This window comes from Alosa sapidissima, chromosome 18, assembly GCF_018492685.1.
Source record: "Alosa sapidissima isolate fAloSap1 chromosome 18, fAloSap1.pri, whole genome shotgun sequence".
Taxonomy (NCBI): Eukaryota; Metazoa; Chordata; class Actinopteri; order Clupeiformes; family Clupeidae; genus Alosa; species Alosa sapidissima.
This window is the reverse complement of record NC_055974.1, coordinates 11,395,829-11,421,383: the sequence shown is the minus strand read 5'-3', so window position 1 is coordinate 11,421,383 and position 25,555 is coordinate 11,395,829. Positions and strand designations below refer to the sequence as shown.

General features: G+C 41.3%; 1 protein-coding gene across 4 annotated transcripts in view; it reads right to left on the bottom strand.

Annotated features, from left to right (window-relative positions):
• The window catches only part of col4a6 (collagen, type IV, alpha 6), a 100,540-nt gene that overhangs the window by 22,464 nt on the left and 52,521 nt on the right, over window positions 1–25,555 (bottom strand). For 3 of the 4 annotated variants that reach the window (XM_042070165.1, XM_042070166.1, XM_042070168.1), the window contains exons 5-20: window positions 18,968–19,102; window positions 18,814–18,858; window positions 18,197–18,313; window positions 17,095–17,160; window positions 16,561–16,596; window positions 16,406–16,468; window positions 16,176–16,211; window positions 15,758–15,799; window positions 13,348–13,431; window positions 10,999–11,052; window positions 10,713–10,775; window positions 10,482–10,526; window positions 8,951–9,004; window positions 8,792–8,861; window positions 1,746–1,856; window positions 1,504–1,653 (exon numbers count right to left, since the gene is read on the bottom strand). In XM_042070165.1, coding sequence (XP_041926099.1) covers window positions 1,504–1,653; window positions 1,746–1,856; window positions 8,792–8,861; window positions 8,951–9,004; window positions 10,482–10,526; window positions 10,713–10,775; window positions 10,999–11,052; window positions 13,348–13,431; window positions 15,758–15,799; window positions 16,176–16,211; window positions 16,406–16,468; window positions 16,561–16,596; window positions 17,095–17,160; window positions 18,197–18,313; window positions 18,814–18,858; window positions 18,968–19,102 — 1,171 coding nt within the window. Of the gene's footprint in view, window positions 1–1,503; window positions 1,654–1,745; window positions 1,857–8,791; window positions 8,862–8,950; window positions 9,005–10,481; window positions 10,527–10,712; window positions 10,776–10,998; window positions 11,053–12,676; window positions 13,297–13,347; window positions 13,432–15,757; window positions 15,800–16,175; window positions 16,212–16,405; window positions 16,469–16,560; window positions 16,597–17,094; window positions 17,161–18,196; window positions 18,314–18,813; window positions 18,859–18,967; window positions 19,103–25,555 lie in introns of those variants that run through there. The other variant, XM_042070169.1, reaches the window with a different exon arrangement.

The following is a 25,555-nucleotide window of genomic DNA, read 5'->3' as shown; positions in this document are numbered from 1 at the left end:
ATGTATATATATATATATATATATATATATATATATATATATATATATATATATATATATATATATATATATGTATATATATATATAATATATATATATATATATATATATATATATATATATATATATATATATATATATATACACATACACACATATACACACATTACACACACATATATATATATATATGCACACACACACACACACACAATATGCACACTAACTCTCACACCCCATGCAGATACACACACACAGACCATATACACTAACTCTCACAACTACATGCAGACACACACGCACGCACAGACATACACATTTAGGGTTCTATTTTAACGAGCCGAAGCTCCTGGTAAATAAACAATGTTTACATATTTTTCATAATTATTATTGCCATTGGTCTCAGTGTTCATATCAGTTTGAAAAGTCCTGTCAGAATACCTGAAAAAGCAATTTGAGCAACCTTTAATTGAGTATACGCATATTATCTTATTGTGACCGGTAATAAAACTCACTTTTTCATCTACTTTTCTACATTTAAAAAAAAAAAAAAAAATTATTGATTACTTCTAAGGGTGAACATGATTTGCATATTTGCATGTCTGGGAAAAATTTGGGCTTAAATGGGTTAAGCCACATGCTTTAGAAGTTAGAAGGATCTGATCATTTCTTTCTTACTCCCTACTCTGAAGCATGTTCAGCTGTTAGTCTAAACACAAGACATGAGTTTGTGTTCAGCTGAAGAGAAGGTTATTTATCGTATTGAGTATTGTACACAGAATATTGCCTGTCAGGCAGGAATATTGCCACCTTTACTGGGCTACCTTCCAATTTCTGAGTCTTGAGGCCCAATGTCATCTTTAGGCACGATGCAAAGATCTTCACCCACAGGAAGTAAAAACAGTAAGAACTGTCAGTTAAATCTCAAGCTGCTTGTCTATGCTCCCAAGTGTGTCTCCTTATACAATATAGACAAACCCAGATATTCCAATACTACCTTTTAAGCTTTACACAATTGAGCTTCAAGTCTCTTTGTCTTTCCAGTTCACATGACAACCCCCCCCCCCCCCCCCCCCAATAACCCATCCACCCACAGAAAGAAACACACACACACACACACACACACACACTGACTGCTTATTCATGTAGTTGCTGCTGTGTTGTGTTATGGAAATCTGAACAGCCATTTCTTATATAAACCTAGTTCTAGGAAGCCTTGTTATAATCAGGCTGTGGTGTCCAACAGTAACCGCCTGTGCAGTCTTGTTTTGCTTCGTTTCCTGTCCATTGAAACAATACATTTGAATCAATGAAAAAAAAGAAAGGATGGTCATATGAGGAGGAGTAATCAGAGACGATTTACAAGAATGCCTGTTGCCTAGATACGTGATTTATGAAGATATATGAACATTACGAAATGAATATCAGTGTAGGATTGCTGAAGATGAATTTAAAGGCACAGATCGATACGCATGCCATGCACCATCTGGGGCCCCAACTCACCATGTCTACCGGGTGGTCCTGGTGGACCTGGTGCACCAGGGAGGCCGGAGCTTCCAGGTTGACCCTCTGGCCCGTAACCTTGACGACCTGGGTTCCCTTTCTCTCCTTTGGGTCCAGGTGTACCAGGAAACCCTGGGCTGCCTTCACCACCTGTAGAATGGATGACCAGCTACAGTAAAGACCAGCTCATCTAGAATGTCTGTGATGTGGTGTGCTGGTGTCTGGGAGGTGAACTACAGCACCTGTGGCATACGAGCGTGACCCTGGGGCACCTGGAGCTCCTGAGAAACCTGGAGCCCCCTGATCTCCGGGAGATCCTGGAAGACCCTCAATGCCTGTATCACCCATCGGACCTATAGTGAGAAAAAAGTACATCATGCCCCATAAATCAGCGTTTCTTAACTGGTCTGGCTTTGGGACCCTCAATTTCCCATGGTCATTAAGTCGCAACACCCCTGTACTGGAACATGCTGGTGTTATGCACATTTGTGAAGTCCCCAACTCCTGTGTCACCTTTCAAAAGTACTTGGCAGGTTTGTCTTTGGCAGTAAGGTGCTTTGTTTCCATGTGGCATTTTAGTTTTGATGGTTTCATGCTGATGGTTTAATTTTCATGGATTCGTTTATACAGTATTCTTTGTGCAATATGCCATATCCGGGGGTGCAATATGAAGATGTATGATTGATTTGATCTGCAACTGAATTGTATTTGCAATATGCTATTTATTTTTCCATGTGATTTAAAATTTATGCATGTGATGTGCTAGTCAAAAGATTTTAATAATCAGACTAGAGATGTTTATTCTCTGGATTGTATGTAATAGGGTAATAGGGTATATGCTGTCATCAATTATTGCTTGTTAACACCACCAATCAGGGCGGTCATGTGATCCCCTGAATTGTATATGTATGGGTGTGTTTCACTATGTTTTCATGTCTGATGAAGGGCTAACACCTGAAATGTTACAAAGTAAAAATTCTATTTGGAGGTATTGGTGTGGCGGACTTAATTTACTTATTTTTTCATGCTCTCATGTGCCAGCAATTCATTGCACACCACATACAATGGGTTTCTGTTCATTTTGGTCCTCAACATAAGTGAATCCATACTTCAAATATTCTGGGTCCTTTTTCCCTATTTACCACTAAAATAATGTTTCATTGTCCATGTCATGGCAATGACTGTCTGGCATACAAATAAAGTCTATCAAGGTAGCATTTTAAATGGGCGATTCTTTTTTTTTAACCACAAGCTCCGCGACCCACCCAGGGTGGTTCTGCAACCCACCTTTGGTCCCAATCCCTTCAGTTAAGAAACACTGCCATATACTGTAGGATGGACAAACAAAAATCAAAATGAGAGACAGAAAACACGATTCAATAGCCTCAGCAAAGGATATACCCACGGCTGCCATAATGCTTAATTATACATTAACCATGTAGCCTTCCAGCAGCCACCTATTGTCCGAGCTTTTGTGACCTCATACATAGATAGATAGTGAGACTGGCTTAAGGAATTCTCACAAAGTTGGCCATGGGTTTCTTAAGATGTGGCTTGTAGAAATCAGGGGCCGTATTCACAAAGAATTTTAAGGCTAAAAGTAGCTCCTAAGTGGCGAATTTAGGAGCAACTCCTAAAAATAATGGGCGTGTCACTCCTAACTTTAGGACTCCTAATTTTTTTCACTAAAAGTAATTCACGAAGCATTTTAGACCTAAAAGTAGCACCTAAGTCTGGGACAGCCTAAAAGAAGTCGAGAGGACTCCTAACTCACTAAGACCTATTCACAAACAGCTTTTTGTGGCATTTCACGTTGCGATGTTTTGAAATGGGTATGCGCAACAGGAGCTTCCAACCCCGAGGGAACAATTTTGCATTGTAGGCATAAAAGGGATGCTATAACGCCACCAACAACAACCAAAACTACTCATTGTCAACATGTAAATTAAATGTAACGTTTCATTGTGAATCAAATTAAAATGTTCTCCTCTTTGCAAACGTAGGCAGATGGTGACAGATTAATTTAATAATGTTGCAAAGATAGCCTAGCCTACTGCATCAATCCGTAGGCCTATGTTTTATTAGGCTACTAGGCTATTTGTTTTGCCTTACTCTTTATTCATTTAGGCTAGGCCTTTTTATTCAGTTATTCATCATCTTCCGTCCTTCGCACTACTTGTGTAGCGCACGCATTCTCAGACCTGTCACCTGTCACTCATCATCGTAAGGGAGGTGTTTGGAATCATTCCCGCGTTACAATCATCAGCCAATCAAGGTGGTCACTTCAATCAAGCTCGTGCATGAGTAATGACGTCATCCATAGCAACGAAGACTCACTCTTAGTTTAGGAGTTGTCATTTTTCCTTACTAAGAGTAGGTCTGAAAGACTTTGTGAATAACTTTTAAGAGAAAACTCCTAGCTAAAATCTTTTAGTGAAATTTAGGAGTACTCCTAGTGGTAAGATAAAAGGCTTTGTGAATACGGCCCCAGACCAACATCAGTGTCTACGTCACTGAAATGGTGTTTGGCCCTTGAATGACTGCAGGGAAATGTCACACCCATGAATATAGGCCCCTTAGACTGTGATCAAAAACATTAATAAATAATTATTTATTTTTCTTATTAAACCAAATCAGGAATTTTACATTCTCAAACTCTACCTCTAAATCTTGACCATACCAATCTGAGCAACTACAGGCCTATATCAAATCTACCGTTCCTGAGCAAAGTACTTGAAAAAGTTGTTTGTAATCAGTTAAATACCTTCCTCAACGAAAACAGTATCCTTGAAAAATTCCAATCAGGTTTTAGATCAAATCACAGCACAGAAACGGCTCTAGTAAAAATAGTCAATGATCTCAGACTGGCTACTGACTCAAACAAAGTCTCAATCCTTATTCTTCTGGATTTGAGTGCAGCATTTGACACCATTGATCATAGCATCCTAATTCACCGCCTTGCGAAGTGGGTGGGTCTCTCTGATAATGCTCTAAACTGGTTTCAAACCTACATTACTGGCAGAGAATTTTATAGGAAAAACATGACTTGCCTTTTGGTGTGGCCCAGGGGAGCTGCCTTGGTCCCCTGCTATTTTCCCTATATATGCTTCCATTGGGAAACGTCATAAGTCAGCATAATGTAAACTTCCACAGCTACGCAGATGATACCCAATTGTATATTTCTGTGGAGCCAACTAACCCAGATGGCCTTTGCTCCCTCACTGCATGCCTAACCTCCATTAATCAGTGGAACCTCCAACCTCCATTAATCAGTGGAACTAAATGATGACAAAACAGAGGTACTTTTGGTTGGACCATGAACCTTACACTATCCCACACCCCTCGCCTATCTGGACGAGGAGGCGGGACGGGCCTGCTGATCTCCAACAAATGGAAATTCACCCCGCTACTGCCTTCAAACAAATATGTCTCATTCGAATTCCATGCCATCACAGTGATCGCCCCAGCAAAACTCTATGTGCTGGTCATCTATCGCCCTCCAGGCCAACTAGGCGACTTTATTGACGAACTTGACACTCTGCTATCCTCCATCCCTGAGCATGACTGTCCGCTTCTTGTTCTCGGTGATATGAACATCCACTTAGATGCCCCAGGCTCAGCGGACTTTTTGGCCCTGGTCCACTCCTTTGACCTCAAACTGGTTCAAAGCCCACCGACTCACAAAGCTGGCAAAGAGCTTGACTTGATTTTCACTCGGAACTGCAGCACAGACACCCTCATGGTGACGCCTCTCCATCTTTCTGACCACTTCTTCATCCAGTTCAACGTCAGCCTGTCAGAACAGCCTCCGGCTCCTCAGCCGATGGTCACGTTCCGCCGCAACATCCGGAACCTGTCTCCAACGCACTTCTCCTCTGTGGTTGCCTCCGGTCTACCTCCACTCAACACCTTCTCCTCTCTGGAGGTTAATGAAGCCACTGACTCGCTCTGCTCCACACTGACCTCGTGTCTAGACGAGCTGTGCCCTCTTACCACAAGGCCAGCTCGATCCAAACATTCTCATCCATGGCTAAATGATACCCTCCGATCGCAGCGCACCAAACTCAGAGCCGCGGAGAGGAAATGGCACAAATCCAAACTAGCTGACGACCTCAAAAACTACCAGACACTCCTGACCTCCTTCTCAGCCAGCATCACTGCTGCTAAGACTGCTTTCTACCATGACAAAATCAACAGCGCTACAGACACTCGAAAACTTTTCTCAACCTTCAAATCGCTACTCAACCCTCAGCTGCCTCCTCCTCCATCCAGCCTTACTGCAGATACCCTCACCTCATTTTTTACAAACAAAGTGGCGGCAATCAGCAGTCAATTCTCTACATGCCCACTCAACGCATCTGACTCAGATACTGCACTCCTACAACCTCTAGGGACTGCTGGAACATCTTTTTCAGCATTCACGCCTCTCTCCGAGACTGAAGTGTCCAGACTCCTGACATGCAGCCGTCCTACCACATGCTCGCTGGACCCTATACCTACGAGCCTACTTCAGTCCATCAGCCCGACCATCGCTCCAGCTATCACACATGTGATCAATGCCTCGCTAACCTCCGGCACATTTCCAACAGCGTTCAAAATGGCCCGGGTAACACCGTTACTTAAGAAAGCTTCTCTCAACCCTGCTCAAGTCGAGAACTACCGCCCTGTCTCACTACTGCCTTTCCTATCCAAAGGCATTGAACGAGCAGTCTCCAAACAGGTCTCTGACTTCCTCTCACAGAACAACCTTCTGGATCCAAATCAGTCTGGGTTCAAAAGCGGCCACTCTACCGAAACGGCTCTGCTGTCTGTAACAGAAGCCTTAAAAGAAGCCAGGGCGACCGCTCGGTCATCAGTACTCATTCTGCTTGACTTATCGGCTGCCTTTGACACGGTTAATCACCGTATCCTTCTCTCTATACTCGCTGACATGGGAATCTCCGGTTCTGCTCTCTCCTGGTTTGAATCCTACCTCACAGGACGCTCGTTTAACGTATCATGGCTTGGTCAGCTATCCGCACCTCACCATCTCACCACAGGGGTCCCCCAGGGCTCAGTGCTGGGCCCCCTCCTCTTTGCTATCTACACCACCTCCTTGGGACAGATTATCCGTTCGCACGGCTTCTCATACCACTGCTATGCAGACGACACACAGCTCTATCTGTCCTTTCCACCTGACGACCCCCTGGTTTCAGCACGGATCTCGGATTGCCTTTCAGACATAGCTACATGGATGAAGGCACACCACCTCCAGCTGAACCTCTCAAAGACTGAACTGCTGGTCATCCCAGCTAAACCTACCATACACCACGACATCAACATCAAATTTGACTCCCTGTCTGTTTCACCGACCAGGACTGCAAGAAATCTAGGAGTTGTTCTTGACAACCAACTAAACTTCTCAGATCATGTTGCCTCAGTCGCCCGGTCATGCCGTTTTGCACTCTACAACATACGGAAAATCAGGACTTACTTGACTCAAGATGCTACCCAACTTCTGGTTCAGGCAATAGTCATCTCACGACTCGACTACTGCAATGCCCTCCTGACAGGTCTCCCAGCCTGCGCAGTGAAACCACTTCAGATGATCCAGAACGCGGCGGCGCGCCTGGTCTACAACCAACCCAAAAGGGCACATGTTACCCCGCTGCTCATCCAGCTACACTGGCTACCTATGGCGGCCCGCATCAAATTCAAGTCTCTAACGCTTGCCTACAAAGTAGTCTCCGGCTCTGCTCCCACCTACTTGAATGCCCTCATACAGACTTACACTACCTCCAGACCGCTGCGCTCCTCTGACGAACGACGTCTAGCTCTACCACCGGTACGCTCAAGCCAATCCAAACTTTTCTCATCTGTTGTTCCTCGTTGGTGGAACACACTGCCAGTTCCTACAAGGGCAGCGACATCCTTTTCCACTTTCAAAAAAATCCTGAAGACCCAGCTCTTTAGAGAACATCTACTCTCATAGCAACACTTACAACAAGTCTTACTGATCCTAGCACTCACCAGCCGTTTTAAACTGACAAGTAACTGTTAAAAATAGCACTCACCGACGCACTTATTCTTACTGTACTCTAATGTTTTTTTTAAACTGTCCTAAAATTGTGAGAATTGTTCTAAAACTTACTGTTTACCATGTTGTTAGTCGCTTTGGTTAAAAAGCGTCAGCCAAATGTAATGTAATGTAATGTAATGTAATGGACCAAAACTAAAGCGAGATATTGTTCTTAGTAATCTGGGGAACTTGGCGCACTAGGTCAAACCAAAAGTAACAAGCCTCGGTGTCATCTTAGATGCAGAGTTAAGTTTTAAGCCCCATATCAGTAAAGTTACTCAGACAGCCTATTTCCACTTGAGAAACATTGCCAAAGTGCGGCCCTTTTTAACTCAACAAGATGCAGAAAAACTAATTCACGCCTTTATCACTAGCAGGTTAGACTACTGCAATGCACTTTTCACTGGTCTTCCCAAAAAACATCTAAAGAAATTGGCACTCATACAGAACTCTGCGGCTAGACTTTTAACTAAGACTAAGAAGAGAGAACACATCACCCCTGTGTTGGCTGAACTGCACTGGCTCCCTATTTCCTATAGAATTGATTTTAAGGTTATGTTAATTACTTACAAAGCTCTGAATGGCATAGCACCTTCATATATCTCTGAGCTTTTAATATCTTATCAACCACAAAGGAAACTTAGATCATCCAATTCTAATCTTTTAATCGTACCCAAAGTGCTCCACAAACAAAGTGGAGAAGCTGCTTTTATCCATTATGCCCCCAAAATATGGAACACCATGCCTCTGTACATCAAGCAGGCGAGTTCAGTAAATATTTTTAAAAAAGATCTGAAAACATACCTGTACAGGAAAGCTTTTAGTTAACTCATCTTATCCTGTAGACTACTTTTTCAGATTATTCTACATCTGCTGCTATTGGAGGGCGCAGCCAGCCAGAAGCAGATGGGCTCCCCCTATTAAGTCTGGTTCTGCTCAAGGTTTCTTCCTGGAATATGGGAGTTTTTCCTTGCCACAGTTGCCATATGGCGTGCTTGTGGGGGGTAAGAGGGCTAAGGCTGCCAGTCTTATGACATGTCATTTTCTATATTTTTGATATGTTGCTGAGTGGATCATAAACGGCCTCTAGCAATGAAGAAAAGTGATTGATAATGACTGACTGACTATTATTGTGTTACATGCTTCAAATGTAAAGCACTTTGAGCTGCATTCTGTGTATGAAAGGTGCTATACAAATAAAGCTTATAATTATTATTATTATTATTCTACCTTTCACTGCTATCCCATCCCTGTCAGCATACGTGATGGGTCCAGGTAGACCCTGATCTCCACGTTCTCCCTGATGACAAACAAAGATGACTGGTCAATACTTCATTGTCCACACTGTTGAGATGAGGAGACTAACTGATATCATGACGCCTACTCTACCTTCGTGCCAGCAAAACCTGGTTGGCCTGGATACCCAGAACTTCCAGGGAATCCCTGTGGAAGAGAAAGTCAAAAAACATCAGAAAGAAAATATAAATATGAGTAATTATTCATATTCGTAAGTAATTATTCACAAATAATCATAACTAATTATCCATTTGGGGGTAGGACATGTAAAGATTGGTTCACCGGTTTCAGGATTTACCAGGATCTAACTGAACATTTCTACAGCCAGTAAGCTAGTGTATAAAATGGTTTTGCTATAAATAAAATATGTTGTCAAACAAAATAATACACATAATTGTGGCTGTCAACTATTAAGGTACAGAACTACATATTCTTAAAAATGCTAGCCATCCAGCTGTCACTGTTGATTAGAAAATATATCAGTACTTTTGAACACATAGATGTTTTAACCACTAGATTTTAATCCCCCACAATGATGGTTCTTTATGATATTCATTTGAAGCCCCCCGTATCTTAAACCATGTGTAAAGAGTCAGAAGTCATTCACTGGTTAGCCCATCGGATTGCTTGATTTTAAGCACTGATGCTAAGCATGTCTGGCTTGGTAGCTGACCATGGTCCTGAGTTGCCTATAGTCAAGACTGCATATGCCATGCCCGTTGACAGCCCAGATAGGAGATAATGCAAACTCAGCTACTATTGAAATGAAGCATTGGATATGCTTACACTAACACTGTGGTGAACATGTGGTGTTTTAGACTGGTAAGGTGGGGTTACATCTCCTACATTACAGAAGTTGTGTGATAGACAGCTTTCAAATGTAATGGCAATGTCACAAACCACTACTATTTCCATAAAAAAGATGGATTTCAAACTTAGAAGATTAACCTCCAAGAATAACCATATGGAAAGCATATTCTATTCAGTAAAGTTTAATTCATCCAGGAATTGATAGTAACACACTGTGCTGGCCATGAATGACACTAATGAGACACTGATGCATGCTTCCCTCTGGTGGACAGAGTGAGTCATGACATGGGGTGCAAGTTCAATGAAAATGCCTGACCCAAATGAAACATGACAAAACACCTAATCACAATTTGCTAAGGAAACTTATCAAGACATCAGACAGATCTTTGATGTAAAGGAGTTTTGGCTTGTTGCGATGTGAAAACGTATTATTCATTAAAGGCTACTTCCTCATTAATTACAATAACATAATGTTATTTATTTATTAATATTAATGTTCACGCAAAAGACCAAAAACTAATGGTGGAATTAGGCAAATATTATTTTATTATTTGGGGAGCTGCTGCAAATAAAACCACTATAGCCTCCTGGCAAAATGCTCAGCAGCCAATCAAATTACACACCTTGCTTCAGCATTCTTTTGTTGACTCAATAGCAGTCACTTTTTAGCTCAACAGTGTATTTCACCAATATGCTTACATTTGCAGTTGGGTGGATTATCTCATAATATTCTGGTAGTGAAACATTGCCACATTATTTGAATATATTTGGTTTTTGAACATTGGGCTTTTGAACACTTTCGCAAATTACTCACCTGTTGTCCTGGACGCCCCTGAGGCCCATTCTGACCAGGATATCCCTGAAAAAATAGGACAGAAAATAAACTGCAACCACCCTGTACTGCACCTAACATCAGAAATTCTGTATTTTTGACATGAAACATTAACTGTTCTTCAAGAAAAACTGCAGTTATTTGTATGGTATGCCCATGATTCCCTATGACTGTGTAGGAGTGAACAGGTGTCATCAATTATGACAAACCTACCCGAAGACCAGGATATCCCGGAATTCCTTTTTCACCCAGTTCACCCTGGTATCCAAAAGCGCCCTAATATGAGAAATCGGACAATATGCAAGTGTGAGAACAATACTGCTACTCTGAATTATTCAATAGTTATAGTTATGGTGATGGACTTTAGCAGACACTTTTGTCCAAAGCGACTTACAAAATAAAACAAAACAATAGTTAAAAATTAACAATAAACAGTTTTAAAAAGTTGGTTAGACTACATTAAGGAAACGTTATAAGTCAGAGAGAGGACTGAACTCACTGAAGGTCCAGGACGTCCTGGGTTTCCAGCTATACCCCTGAAACCGACATCACCCTGAGAATGTGAAGGCAGGGGAAAAGGACAAGGGAAGACAAGAGAGGCAAGGAATTAAAATTGATGACAAAAGTTAAGCCCGAGGATGGACAAGCTCTCATAAAATATTGGCGGATACTGATTACGCTGTTTTGAATTAACATGAGTTTTCACACTCAACTAAAAAACATTGTTGGTTTCTATAACTTTTGTGAAAATATTAAATGCAGGTTTTGGATAATGTATTAAGATTTGCTCAAATAATCAAACATGTCTATCTTGCCTCTGAAAAGAGTTGCCATCCAAAAATTGATACAAAAGATTATGATATATATTATCTTCTAAATCCGCATTGAAGATGGACTTGATTCAGTAAACACAACAGCAGTGATTGTCCAAGCCCAAATTATTTACAGACACAACTAGTCTGAACCTTGACACATGCTTGGTAACACTGACTTAATTAGTTACATTTGTGTGGCTGATAGTTGCAATCCCACCTGCCAACAACCTTGTGCAAGTGACCAAATCTGATTACCTTTTTAGGTTGAGGCTTTCTTTTGAAGATTACCTTAAACACTGGACTGTATTATAAATTAAAAAATAAATTCAAATGCTCTGTATTTCCCATGTGGCCCACCAACAAATATCTAAATATAACAGATCTGTAAATATTTTTCAAGTGTTGAAATTAATTAATCTACAGTACTTTCTGTATATTATAACACCCCTGATGAAAAAAAAGGCCAGGTGAAGGATTCAACTCATTTCGAACGCATCAAGTCTACAACCCACACTTGAGGTACATTGTGGTATTACAAGTCAGTACGGTCCAAGGCTAAGTGGTTAGCATACTAACGTGTATATCTGGGCCACCCAGAGCATATAGGTGTTTTTCACTAAATGGTTATTTCTTCATATTCTGTTACTTCTAGATCATTTTTGAATGTTTGAAACTACATCCCTGACGCCATTAAGTAACATAATAAGTAATGGCCCTAAAGGTGTGTGAATATGTGAGGCATAACCAATAACTAAAGAGGGCTATTATAAGGACTACAACATAACTTACATCGCAACATAAGCTGTAGACACATACTGGGATCCAGTTAACATGTCTTGATTAACTATGGTAATGGCTTTTTCTGTGGTTTGATCTTAACAGAAAAACTAGAAAAATTAACCTCTAGGGCACTGCAATACAGTTTGTGTGTTATACTGGACATCTTCATTATAGTTCAGCTTGCAATCACCCACAACTGACAATCAGTTATTCTAAAACATGCAACATTAGAAATGTTCTTTTGAGTTTGTGGCTCACATCAAAGAGTTATAATCCTCTGTCTTTCTAGCAGATAGCATAGTACCAGAGAGAACACAACAGACACACATACGGGCAGTTGGACCTGCTGTGAGGGAAGTGAGGGATGTTGACAAGGGATGGGGAATCGGAAGGGGTTGAGGTAGATGGTGTGGCTAAGGGTTAGGGTCTGTGGGAGGATAGAATGGGACTAATCAAGCTGACCATCCCCATTAAGGGACAAGAGACAGGCGGAATCGACCAAAGCAGGGGGAGAGGGATCCAGATTCCCACGGCATTCCACCTCCGTATTCCAGAACACTCTGGACCATGTTTCGCACAAACCTTCGTTCCTTTGTCTCCTTTAGGAAAGCCCACAAACTCCACCACTCCATTGACCAGTGGGCGGCCTGGGACGCCGGGCGGCCCAACGTCTCCCTGAACATGGCAACCAAGGAAGAGAGAGTTTTTACATGGCAGAGGACGGGCACTGGTCACGACGACGGAAGCGACGGATGTGTTGGGGTTGGTCAGTATTTCAGGGAGTATTATGGGAGGGGGGGGGGGATTGTGGGGAGGGAACGTTTTTTTCAGAGGACTGTGACCCCATATGGGGTAAGGGTAAAGCAGGACAAGGGGGAGATGAGTGAGAGCAGAATCTTGGGCCATGAAAGAAGGCATATTATGGCAATAAACCCACATATATAGTTTGAGAGCAGTTCAGCACAGGTGTCCTTATTCAGACGGTTTTAGACTGTGCCAAATTATTTGAGCAATGACTTTTAACAGTCATAATGCTAAATGTAAATAGTTCATGTCTTCTAGTCTGAATCATTGAAACACTCGGTGACTAGACATACTGTATCTTATTTCCTCTTGAATGAGATGAATGACATCTGACCAACCCTCATGTGTCATGTGCCCTGTCTCTTGCTCTGCCCATCCCCCTTGCCCATGCTGGTGCCCATGCCTTGAGCGCCTTGCTGGGCTGGCATCACTGCTCCCGTCCCTGTTACCTTCTCTCCTTTGTAGACAAGGCCTATAGGCGGGCCAACCAGAGCAGCTGGGGCGCCCCTGTTTCCGGGAAGCCCTCCTTCCCCCTGAGATCCAGAGGAACAAACACGTTAGCCCAAATGTGAGGCGGAATGGGAGCAGCCAGAGTGTGTGAGAGTGAGAGAGAGAGAGAGAGAAAGAAAGAGAGAGGGTAAGAGAAAGAAACATGGAGACAAAGAGAGAGAGATTGACAGAGAAAGAGAGAGGAAAAAATAAAAAGAGAAAATAAAATGAAACATATTGAATGAATGATAAACAGTGATAGATACAGATAGAAAGAAACAGTCTCAGATAAATAGAGTGACAGAAAACAAAGAGTGAAAGATAATAGAAATGATCAACACAAGAATTAAGAGTGAAGGCGCCAGTGATGACAGTACTGTGATGTCATGAGGAACCACAGCATGGATGAAAGAATGAAAGAATGAAAGAAAGAAAGAAAGAAAGAAAGAAAGAAAGAAAGAAAGAAAGAAAGAAAGAGAGCTCTGGCTGACTTTGAAATGTTCTCTACTATACATGTAGAGTTTTCTTCAGTAAATAAATAAAGCGAGAAAAATCAATTCATTGTATTTCAACAATTCAGTATGCCTGAACAGTTTAGATGTCATAATTATCATTTCATTACATTCCTTTTTAACATGTTGTAACTGGCTAACATAACTTTATGAAAGGCGGATGATATCCCATGTTTTATGCATTACATTTCAACAGACTTGAATGTTAAAGTAGGTGCTCCTTTTCCCCACATGCCTTCCAATTAGTATAAATCGTTTGAGTGGTAAATGCATGCATGGAGGAGATTATATTGTATCTGGTAATGGCTGTTAGTGTGTTCATTCTGAGAGGCAATGAAAATAGGTGGAAAATAAACCAACCAAAAAAGCTTGAATAGCATCCCAGAACCAAACAGCTTCCCATTGAAGTCAAAGGGAAATAAGGCCATGAAGTCAAAGGGAAATAAGGTCTTGGAGGAAATGGGAGCAGGTGATCCCAGCACCAGGTTCAAACCACCCAAAAAGTCAGTCAACATGGCAGCTCACAGATCCGGTCAGTTCAATTCTTCAGAGGTACTATTGCCTCTGTGATTTTTGGTAAATAATCGACCATGGAGGTACTCTAACTCCGAAACACAGAGCAGCTTATTGCTCAAGCTATGGAATCTCTGAACTGCCATGTGCAGTAGTGCTACTAGATATTCCTCATGAATTATGAAGATCAAATTATGCATTAGTCGTTTTTTTTTGTGGCAAAGGTATTTTATTGTATCAAAAAAAGTGATGGAATGATTTGATTTGATTTGATTTGACTGAATGGTCAAAAGGAATCATCTAAGTGACACTACTATATAAATTCCAAACAAAATGTGAGACATTCTGTTCTAAACAGATGCAGTTCATCAAATGCTGAGATTGATATGGAAATATCAGAAAAACAAACCAGTCAGAGGGGTGGTGTTTGGATGTTGGAGAGTTAAAGGAGAAGTAAAGAAAAGTTTTGGTAGACAACAAGAGATGGTGGGTGGGGGGGAAAGCAAAGATTTGGAGAAAAGTAAAGACAGATGAAGGCATAAGTGAGAGAGGAGAGTGCTATTATGGAAATACACTTCATGAGATTTTGATATTCAATGGGGTTCTCTCTCATGGGGGGAGGGGGGGGGGGGTGTCAAAGACTCATGGGAGTGTCATGACCAAAGATTCTAGAACAGAGCTCTGTTCTAGAATCTTTGGTCATGACTATCTTATAATTATGTCAAATCTGGTCAAACACTTTCATAGCTAGCTATAGGCTAACTGGAACAACCCACTTTCAGTTAATTATGCTAAGCTAGGCTAACGCCATCAAATTAGTTTTATTGCACACACAGAGAAGAGAAGGTATCCTCTTATCTAACTCGAAAAGTTGGTGTGTGTTCCTTTAAGGTTGCTATATTGCAATGTGACGCTGCTACTTCAAAAATGGTCCTTGACACCCCCGTGTTCACTTCATTCACACAAACACATCCAAAAAGGTGTAAATCATACAAACACATCCAAAGGTAGGGTGTAAATCATACAAACACATCCAAAAGTAGGGTGCAAAGCATACAAAGAAACATTCTTCAAACCACCACCATGAAGCACATATGTGAATATACAGATCATAGTACAGCCTCTGTGTAGGATACATGCCCACAGACACACACACACACACACACACACACACACACATACCCATACCCATACCCACACCTACACAAACACACAGGACTCATAGCCTTTTCATTTACAGAACGAAAAGAGGTAGACAAATAACATAGACTACCACTACCTACTATTACATTACTGAATTCTGTCTGAATTGATGCATGCAATTCACTTCCATTTCCATTCATACCTTGTCTCCCCGTTCTCCTGGAGAACCTTGGCCTGGGCTCCCCTATGGAGTGGATAGAGAGGGGAAGACAGGTGGCGTTAGGATACAGTCCTCGCTGACTCCCACAGTGTAGGATAACATCATCCGCATAGAGTAAGACAACATCATCAGCATAGAGAACTGAGGACCCTAATTTAAATGTCAGACAATGTGCAAAGTCCAAAGTCTAACTAAAGCTAACTTAATAAATCTATTTGCAAATGTAATACCATGAGCAATATCCTAAGCACAAACATTAGCAGGTAAGCTAAAAGCTCGCACATGATGGCTTTAGCTCATGCACAAGAACTTTGATCATAGACTGACTTAACGCTTTGCATGGCATTTAAGTTAGAGCACTGAGACAGCATACTGCCTGTGTGCCTGCACTAATACTTACTGTGGGGCCTTGAAGGCCAGGTGGACCAGGGGGACCCTGTGAAGAACACAGAGATGTTTATGTTTATGTTTGTTTATGTTTATTCTAAAACGAACAAAGATAAAATTCCAGTTTGATGTTTGCCATTGTAATAGCATTTCTGTTGATGTGACACAGACATCTACAATGTGTAAAGCCAAGACAAAAGAAATGACGACAAATGTAAATGTTACTGGCACGTAGACACGTACTGGATATCCATCAGGACCTCTCAGTCCAATTTGACCTGGTGGGCCGTCTGGACCTTGGGGCCCCTGAAAAAAAAGTGCAATTAATGATGAGAACCATAACCTCTGATCTCTAGGGCAATACTTAAAAGAATCCATTATACTAATTCAACTCTTACACTTTCACCAGGTCTTCCTATGTCCGTCGAAGGAACCTAAAACAAGACCAAAAAATGTTTTTTTGTTTGCATATTGAAAGACTGTGTTGGATAATGCGTTTTAACCTATTTTTTTTCTACAGAAATATTTCCCCTCCTGGACCTGGCTATATTATTGTTGACAGTCAGCCACAACTCTCAGAGCAAAAAGTCTAGAGAGACCATGAATATTCATGTAATAATTTAAGAAATAGTGATGATGTAAATATGCAAAAAAGACTACAATGGCATGAAAATCAGCCCAGTAAGATATACAAATGTGTGTGTCTATTCTATGTGAGTACTTATTACTGCACTTCCTAGTGGCACTATACCTTTATTGTACAGTATGTTGCCTGTTGTAAGTTGCTTTGGATAAAAGTGTCAGCCTAATGACTAAATGTAAATGGCTGTGTATATGTGTGTGTGTGTGTGTGTGTGTGTGTGTGTGTGTGTGTGTGTGTGTGTGTGTGTGTGTGTGAGGGTAAAGTAATTGAGCACAAATGTCCAGTCTACCGGGATTCCAGGTCCAATATCCACATAGGTTGGCTCTCCCTTCTGTCCTCTCGCACCAGGTGCTCCCTACAAAGGACAGACACATTGATATCACCATAACATAAAAGGAATTTAATGTCCTTGATCATATTTCCTGAGAAGCTGCATTTATAGGTAAAGTCTGACTATGTCATGTATTTCATGTACCATGTTTTCAATGTGAGACAAATATGAAAGGTGATATTTCCCAATAATTGTGGAGGGTGCTGTAAGGTACAGTATGCATACAGGTGCCGTGTATGCAGATATGTACTGTAGGCTACTGAGCTAACAGGAAAAAAAAACAGTTTCAATTTGTTTTTAATTGCGCCCTCTTGTGGCATCTCATTGAAAATGCAGCTTTCTCTCTTAAAAAAAAACAAGCAGACAGAATAATCTCAGAGTATCTGTCCTCTTTGAACTGCTATATCAAAATACAGGCTTTATTTCAGTAAATAATTAAGTTATTAATTATTCAAGTTTTATAAAATGTATTATGTAATACGCTAACCGCCTGCATTTTTATTCTATTCTTTCCACATCATTTTAAATTCTACCTGCAATGTGATACTTTAAACTGGCAGCTCTTACAGAAATTTCAGGTTTTTGGAGAACAGTATGGCAAGGTCATATTTTCACATTTTCAAATTAGGTTTCTGGCAAACAGTTGTGGTTAACTTTTGGCAATGTTGCAGCAAATTTGCAGCAATGTCATATGCAAAATAGGTTTCTCTCCAGAAGTTCACTGGAAATTTGCCATTATTGGCTACAGTAAGTGTGGTGGCAAATCACTGGTGAACACATTTGCCACTAGTGGCAAACTTCTCATTATTGCCGGAACTTTGCCTCTAGCGGCCAACATTGGCAAACTTCTGGCAATATTTTCTAGTGAACTCATTTGTTTCTCACAAATCACCCACAAGTTTGCTGCAAATGTTGCTGAGAGCGGCCAAGATGGTAACCATATTATAACATTTTCAGTAAAGCAATGTGAAGTCATCTATGCAGTGTCTGTGCTATGCTCTACATCACATCTCTAAAAAGAGGTAACAGTAAACAGGGTTTTCATAGTTTTCATACTCACATATTGACCTAGATTACCAGGGAACCCATCCTGTCCCCTGTATCCTGGGTCACCCGCGGTGCCATTACAGCCATCGGGGCCTGAAGGTCCCCTGGGTCCCTCTTGACCAGGATGGCCCTATGGACACAAACAGGCCAAACAGGACTAACAGACCAATTCTAGATAGGTTCAATAGTCAGACATGGCTTCAGTACAGTTTAGAATTATGTTTTCCCTGTATGATGACACGCAATGCTAAAATACTATACATCAAGAGCAACTAAATGTTAGTGATCAGTGTATCATTGCACCCCTAGAATGGTATTTAGCCATTCAGCACGTTGGCATGGAAACAGGTGAGTCACAGGGAGAACAAATAATACATCAATAAGCAAATGTATGTGCCACATGCCATTTAGACCTAAAATGGTACCCAGTTCGTCAAAACAGTGATCAACCCAATCAATAGTGTTACATAGTGCAATATCAAGTGTTCTGAGAATGCATTGGCATTTGGCAACGTCAGAGACTTGCCATTCTCCGTATTAAAAGTCAGTGCGTCATCAAAAGGAGTGAAGCCATTATTTTGAGATAAAGGAACTACATTGTGTTCTTTTAAGTATGATGTTTTCACTCACTGGGACTCCGTCAGTGCCAGAGAATCCTGGAACGCCCATTGGTCCCTGTGGTGGCAACATCAGAGGAAAAACATGAACTCAAAACCAATCAATAGAGTAACAGTATTAACACATTTCATAGGACATTTAGACTTTCCAAGCAAGTGGAGCCCACCTTTTCACCTTTGATCCCAGATGCCCCTCTCCTCCCAACGTTGCCCTTTTCACCTTTGGGTCCCAAAGGCCCCACGCTGCCAAATGTGCCCTCTGGGCCATTGGTTCCTAATGGGCCATGAGCACCTGGTCGACCCTGGGTGGAGACAGTCACGGTCAGAGACATATAAATGCTTTTATTTGTATCCAAAAGGCAAGCAAGAAAAACAAGATCCAAATACTTATTGACAAGGTGACAGGTCTACAGTATATGGCTCACATACTTTTACAGGTCCTTCCATTTATAACACTCAACACTTATAAACAAAACATCTCTGTCTCCATATTTGTATGCTTTGCTATGCTGTCTGAGATTAAGCAAAATTCTTGTACATACATACATACATATATATATACAGGTTACCTGGTTTACCAAACTTGGCTTTGGAACTGAATTTAACATAAATAAATAAAAAATGACACAAGGCTTGACTGATGTGTGAGTATTAAGAATACTATGAAGTAAAACGTCAGTAGAATTAATCTTCAATTCCGACATTTGTTTTTCCATCTCATTTGTTTGTCATCTCAGTTCAGACATTTGTCTGCATAATATCACAAAGACACTGTGCATTCATGCAGCACCCACTCTCTCTCTCTCTCTCACACACACACACACAAACACACACACACACACACACACACACACACACACACACACACCTGTGTAAAGTGTAACCATGGTAACCATAAGGGGTTGCAAACAGTGTGATATGCTAATGGAAACAGGAGCACTCTAGTTCCATCTTGCACAAAAAATACACAGTATGTGTATGTGACAGTATGACTCAAATGAAATTCACAACGTCTGGCTTGAGCTGAAAATGGGGTGGGGACAATGACAAGTACGGAGAGAAAATGAGAAAAGATCCATATGCAACAATGGGAAGTAGATTCATGTCAGAAGTGTAATGAGCTTCTGGAATGCCCGTGAGAAGGGTGCAATTATGCAGGAACTTTCAGCTCTTGTCTGACATGTGACAAGCCAGCCTTAAAGAGATTTGAGCTTTCGTGTATAACACATGTGACATGAGAGGAAGGGGATTTGGAGAGTAGACTTGCCTCTACATGACCGCATTGCAGAGGAATCTTACCTACTTACTTGAGTATATTAGACTTGCACACACACACACACACACACACACACACACACACACACGCACGCACACACACACACACACACACACATACACACACACACACACACACACACACACACACACAAATCCTGTATCAAACAGATCCAAGGCCACAATTAATTCCAGTGGAAACAAGGAGGGTTCAGACTAATTTTAGGGATGTCTTGGTTCCAGGTACATATGAGGTCATTCTTGCAGCCACTCCCTGCTCTGGCAAAGGCTCCTTTTCTTCCCTATTGCAGCCAATAACCTCCAGCAATGGCCACAAACCCTCACTGGTGATAATAACAGGGGACCCTTTTCAGCCTTTTTTCCCCTTTTATCCCCTCGGGTGCGTTTGACACCTGGCTTAGGTGGGTGGCTTTTGGATGCTTGCAAGGTCTACCTGCAGCACTTTCTCTTATTACCCTCTGGTTTCAGGAGAATTTGGGGCAAACACACACACACACACACACACACACACACACACACACACACACACACACACACACACAGTCAATGTACATTTGTATTTTTGAGGCTGGGGAGGATGTAATGTACTTATGAGGATGTTGTCATAAGGGTAATAAAGTCCAAAACAGTATCCTCTCTAGACCTGAGAACTATCATGTTATGTCTATCTCATGACTATCATGCACTATCTGATGCAGATGAGACTGAAAACACAGCGTTTACTGATGTGACACTGAATGGAAGTATGCAGCAAGTGCCATAGACAAACAAGGAAATGACAGTAAACCAGATTCTGATGCAAATCCAATGCATTTATGTGCCTTTGCATGCTGAATGGTGGCAGTGACTATCAATTTGAAGGATATAAAACCAAAAGGCACACCAAGGAAAGTGTTGCATTTATCAAACAACGTGTTCATTGTTGATTTGTGTAAACACTGTTGCTTAGATTATGCGTGTGATACTGATTAAACCACATGTATGTCACATGTCTGACCTGTATTTCTGACATTACCGATTCTGTAGTGACTGACCAGGAGACACAAATCCAGATTTTACCAAACAAAACTGTAAAAGCACTGTAAAAATGAAATAGGCAAATTCCTTTGGATGATATGTTCTTATTATCAAATCCAAATTACAGTTTTTCTCTATTGCTAAGATACACTTACAGTTTTCTTGATTGATTTAATGCAGGCTTTACTGTAAAAACAGAAACACAAAGGCTGCAGTGTTTTATATAAAAACACATCAGTGTGTTGCTGTTAATTTGTAAGAGTAATTCAAATAGTGCATGTGTATATGGCTTTGCTGCAATAATTACATTTTTAGAAAGGATTGTTGAGTTTTGATTGCAGTGTTTTTGGCATAGATTTATTTAGTGAGTTATTTATCTCCGAGAGCTATGTCTTATTTGGCTGTGTGTAGAGTTTTGACATAATGAGCCAAATTCTGCAAAAAGTGTGTTGGCAACAGGGAAAAACTGTAAGCATACAGTATCAATGTCTGCAAAAATAATGTTTTGCAATTCATTCAAGACTTAAATAGACACAATGAATATGTGGTATGTTGGCTCTGAACAGGACTGAGCCTGTTGTGAGAAGTCACCTCACTGAGAGAGGCAGCAACATGTCTGAATGTGTCTATCTGGTGGTCTGAAAAAGAGCGTAGCTTGTTTCAGCTGTGTTACCTTTCTTATTCCTTTCTGTTTAATGATCGCTTCTCCTCCACACCCAACACATAGTTCCATACAGATAACTTGTCTCAGAAAAATACACTCACTCACTCACACACACACACACACACACACCATATGAACACTATTACACAGGCATACACACATGCACTTGGCAAAACATAGGACGGTGTCATCATGAAAACCCCGCCCTGAGGCTGAGCCGTCAGAACCATGAAAAGGGCCACTGGCTGATATGAGGATGTTTGCTGGTACTCATCATGGCCAATCCTACTTTTCAAGTATTTGAGGATTTTGTCCTCCAGGCATTGGAAGAAGGGACTGACATGGGGGAGTAAAGCCCAAGAAAACAATCGTGCCGCATGCCTGTATGGACCATCATTGATGATAAACAGATTCATTGTGATCACCATATCAATTTGTCTGGTCTTTAACCTCTCCCAATAAGAATGGTCAATGAAATGAATGTTGGAACGATGTGTGTGCGTTTGTGTGTGAGAGAGTGCTTGTGTATACATGTGCATGTGTATAGTGCTAACATGATGTGTTCATTTTAGCTGCAACTTCTCCAAGTTACCATAATCTCTGAGAAAGAGGATTCATTGATGAATGTCACATCCGAATGGCCTCTTAGTGTGTTTTGTTATTGCTGAACTGCCTGTCTTCTTGGCAAGCCCCACCTGATGTGTGGATAGTGTGGACGTTAGTTTTGTTTGGCTTCAAATAGGGGTGGGCGATATATATCGTCTGTGATAATATCGTGATTGTTGTTTTAACGATGTGCAAATTTACATTAGTATTTAAATTACTTATGGGGAAAAAACACTCAAAATCACGCATTGAAACCCCATACATTCACTAAATACAGGAGGTGTATACGAGAGAAACCCCTGGTTGCAGCAGAGCAAATGTCACATGATCGCTAGTGGGTCCACCTTGTCACATGCAGGCCTAATGTTTATTTTGTGCAGCGAGACCGAGATGTACTTGGGAGTTCGCTCTAAATATCTACGTGTATCGATTATGCTAACCGTTAGCATCTCTATGGGATTTCTCATATACATTAGCCATAAGCTAACGCATTAGTTTCTATTATGTAACTTGGAATGCTAGCCTACATGATTTCTCTTAAACAAAACATCGAAGGAAATAACTGAGATGTACTCTGTTGGTCTGCTTAGTTGTACAGTGAATCCTAAGTAAAGGTTTTTGAAAGGAGCTTCAGCTTCAGACTTTCTCTTGGGAAACTGTTAGGCCTATTCATCTTCTCTAATGTAGCTGGCTAGACCATGTCATTGCCACACACACAAGTGGGGGCAAAATTGGAAATGTGTCATAGAGTGACAATTTATGCATTGGCTGATTTGGTTAAAAAGTCACAGGTTAGGTTATTGGTTAAGCTGTAAAGTAACTGTAAAGTTTTGAGCTGTAAAGTAACTGTAAAGTTTTTTTTTATTTTTTTTTTAAAGGATATCGACTAATTATTGTTATCGTCAAAATCACAAAAAATATCGAGATATTATTTTTTGTCCATATCGCCCACCCCTAGCTTCAAATAGGCGTCAATAAATTCATGTTTAATGCATATTCCAAAACCATATTTAACCACAACATCTGCTATGATAAACATTCACATACAACCAGTATGCTCAGTGTTCTTCCAAGATCTTGTGATAAATTAGTATGGTAATTTATTATTTGTCGGATTGAGACAAGCCTTTATTTCTTCCAAAGAGTGCAGTTTTTTTGAAGAACTTTAAAATTGGAAAGTGTGTGAGAGGTAAAAGTTGTTCTCACTTTGCACTTGTACTCCAGTGATATGCTTACTGTACATCATGCAGGACAACTCAAATCAAGGACACAGACACACAAACACACCTACGGCTTTCTGTGTGTGTGGTGTTTGTGCTTTCTGTCTATATATAGTTGGCAGATGTCTGAGCCTTGCGCTGGCTAGCTTTGTCGAGCGTCAGAGTTGATTGGGGTAGAAGAATTAGGTTATCAAGCGCAAATCGATCAGCACCCCCCCCCCCCCCCCCCCACCCTGTGCCCCACCCCGTGCCCGTCTTCTGATGTGGGGCCGAATGTTTCCTTGTGCCGCGCCCATCAGACGTGCCAGTGAGCATGCGGTGTGACAGCTAAAATCACCCCCGGGCTTCACTGCCCACGAACAATGGGTTCCTCTAAATCCCCGTGCTCGGACAGGCGGAGAGGAGCTTAACCGCGGGAATCTGTCTGCTCATGGATTCTCTGGGCAGCGCCGACAGGAAGTGAGGTGCATGCTGGGTAGCCAGGCTGGTAAGGCCAGAAAGCTTAAAGGGTCAGAATGGGCCCTATTGTGTGCATTATGAGCCAGGGGATTTGTGCCACAAACGATGCAGTCTACTGCAGATTAATGTGGCTGGAAGTCTTTTTTTATGGCAGCGGAGAGAAAGACAGGATCCTTTTTTTCCACAGTAGCTGTGGTCATAAGGTGGAATCAGAATGGATCATTTTGGTAAGGATGGGTGAGAGCTTGCCAACCTCTCATGCCAGCCTAAGAGGCACCCATCCTGATTAATGCCAGTCGAAAGTTGGTGATTCACCTCATCAAAATGATCATAGCAAACCTCTAGTCTTCCACAATAACAAAGGTGGTTTGCTGTGTCAGGTAGTTTTGGTAGTTTCTATATCAAAATTGTCTTTGAACCCTTGCCTTTTATTGAGATATTAAGAGGTATGTCTTAATAATTTGACTGTATTTGTCTGAGAATGTGTAAGTGTATTTGTATGGTAGGGGTGGGGGTCGGGATGGGGGTTAACGTGACACAGGTCTCATGACCTCTTCGTTTATTTTCTTGTCCTGCTCTCATTTTGCGGCCTGTGCAGGTGGCGTCTAGGCTGGTGTCTCCTTGAAAGAATCAGACATTCCGGAGATGCGGGCGGAAGGTAGCCACATGAAAGAGTCATGCACCTGATCATTTATCCTATACAGAGCATGCTCAGGAAATTGAAAAATACTCTCTCCTAAGCTGTTATTTACACACACACACACACACACACACACACACACACACAGAGAGAGAGACACACACCGTTATGTGCACGTACACAGTAACATGTATTGTGTGTGTGTGTGTCTGTGTGTGTGTGTGTGTGTATGTGTGTGTGTGTGTGTGTGTGGAGGACTTGTGGGCGTGGTAGTATTCGGCCAGCTGTGTTTAGGTTGCCTGTGTCAGCCTGTGTCACTCTGCACGGTGTGTTTACTGTGTGTGAGTGTGTGTTTGCATTGGTTTTGGGATTGTCGCAGAGATGAGGTCACTGAATGATAACAGTTCCTCCCAAAACAATGTATGTATAAACAGTTTGCTTTATATGTAATGTACATTCAATGCAAAATCTGATTTTGTCACAGACTGTTTGTACAAAACACACTGACATATTGATCTATGGTAGCAGACGGGAGCTCTTTTCAAAGCTTAATGATGTTAGCTTAAAGAGAAATAATTAATAATTAAACATTTACATTTTTTTCTCATGCTGTAAGTAAATGAACATGGCAGGAAACTAAAAAATTGTCAACAATTGGAAAGAGAATAAGACAAGAATTGATACATCTTCAGCTAAAATGTTCTTCCCAGGTCCTCATAGATATCTACATCTAACATGGTGAATGGGGACTTTTACATGGCTTTCCTATTGGTGGTAGTTCACTAGCAGGTAGGAAGTTCCCTTCCTTTTCCAGAAGGAGGCAGTGTTGCATACTATAACAGCTACACAAAAC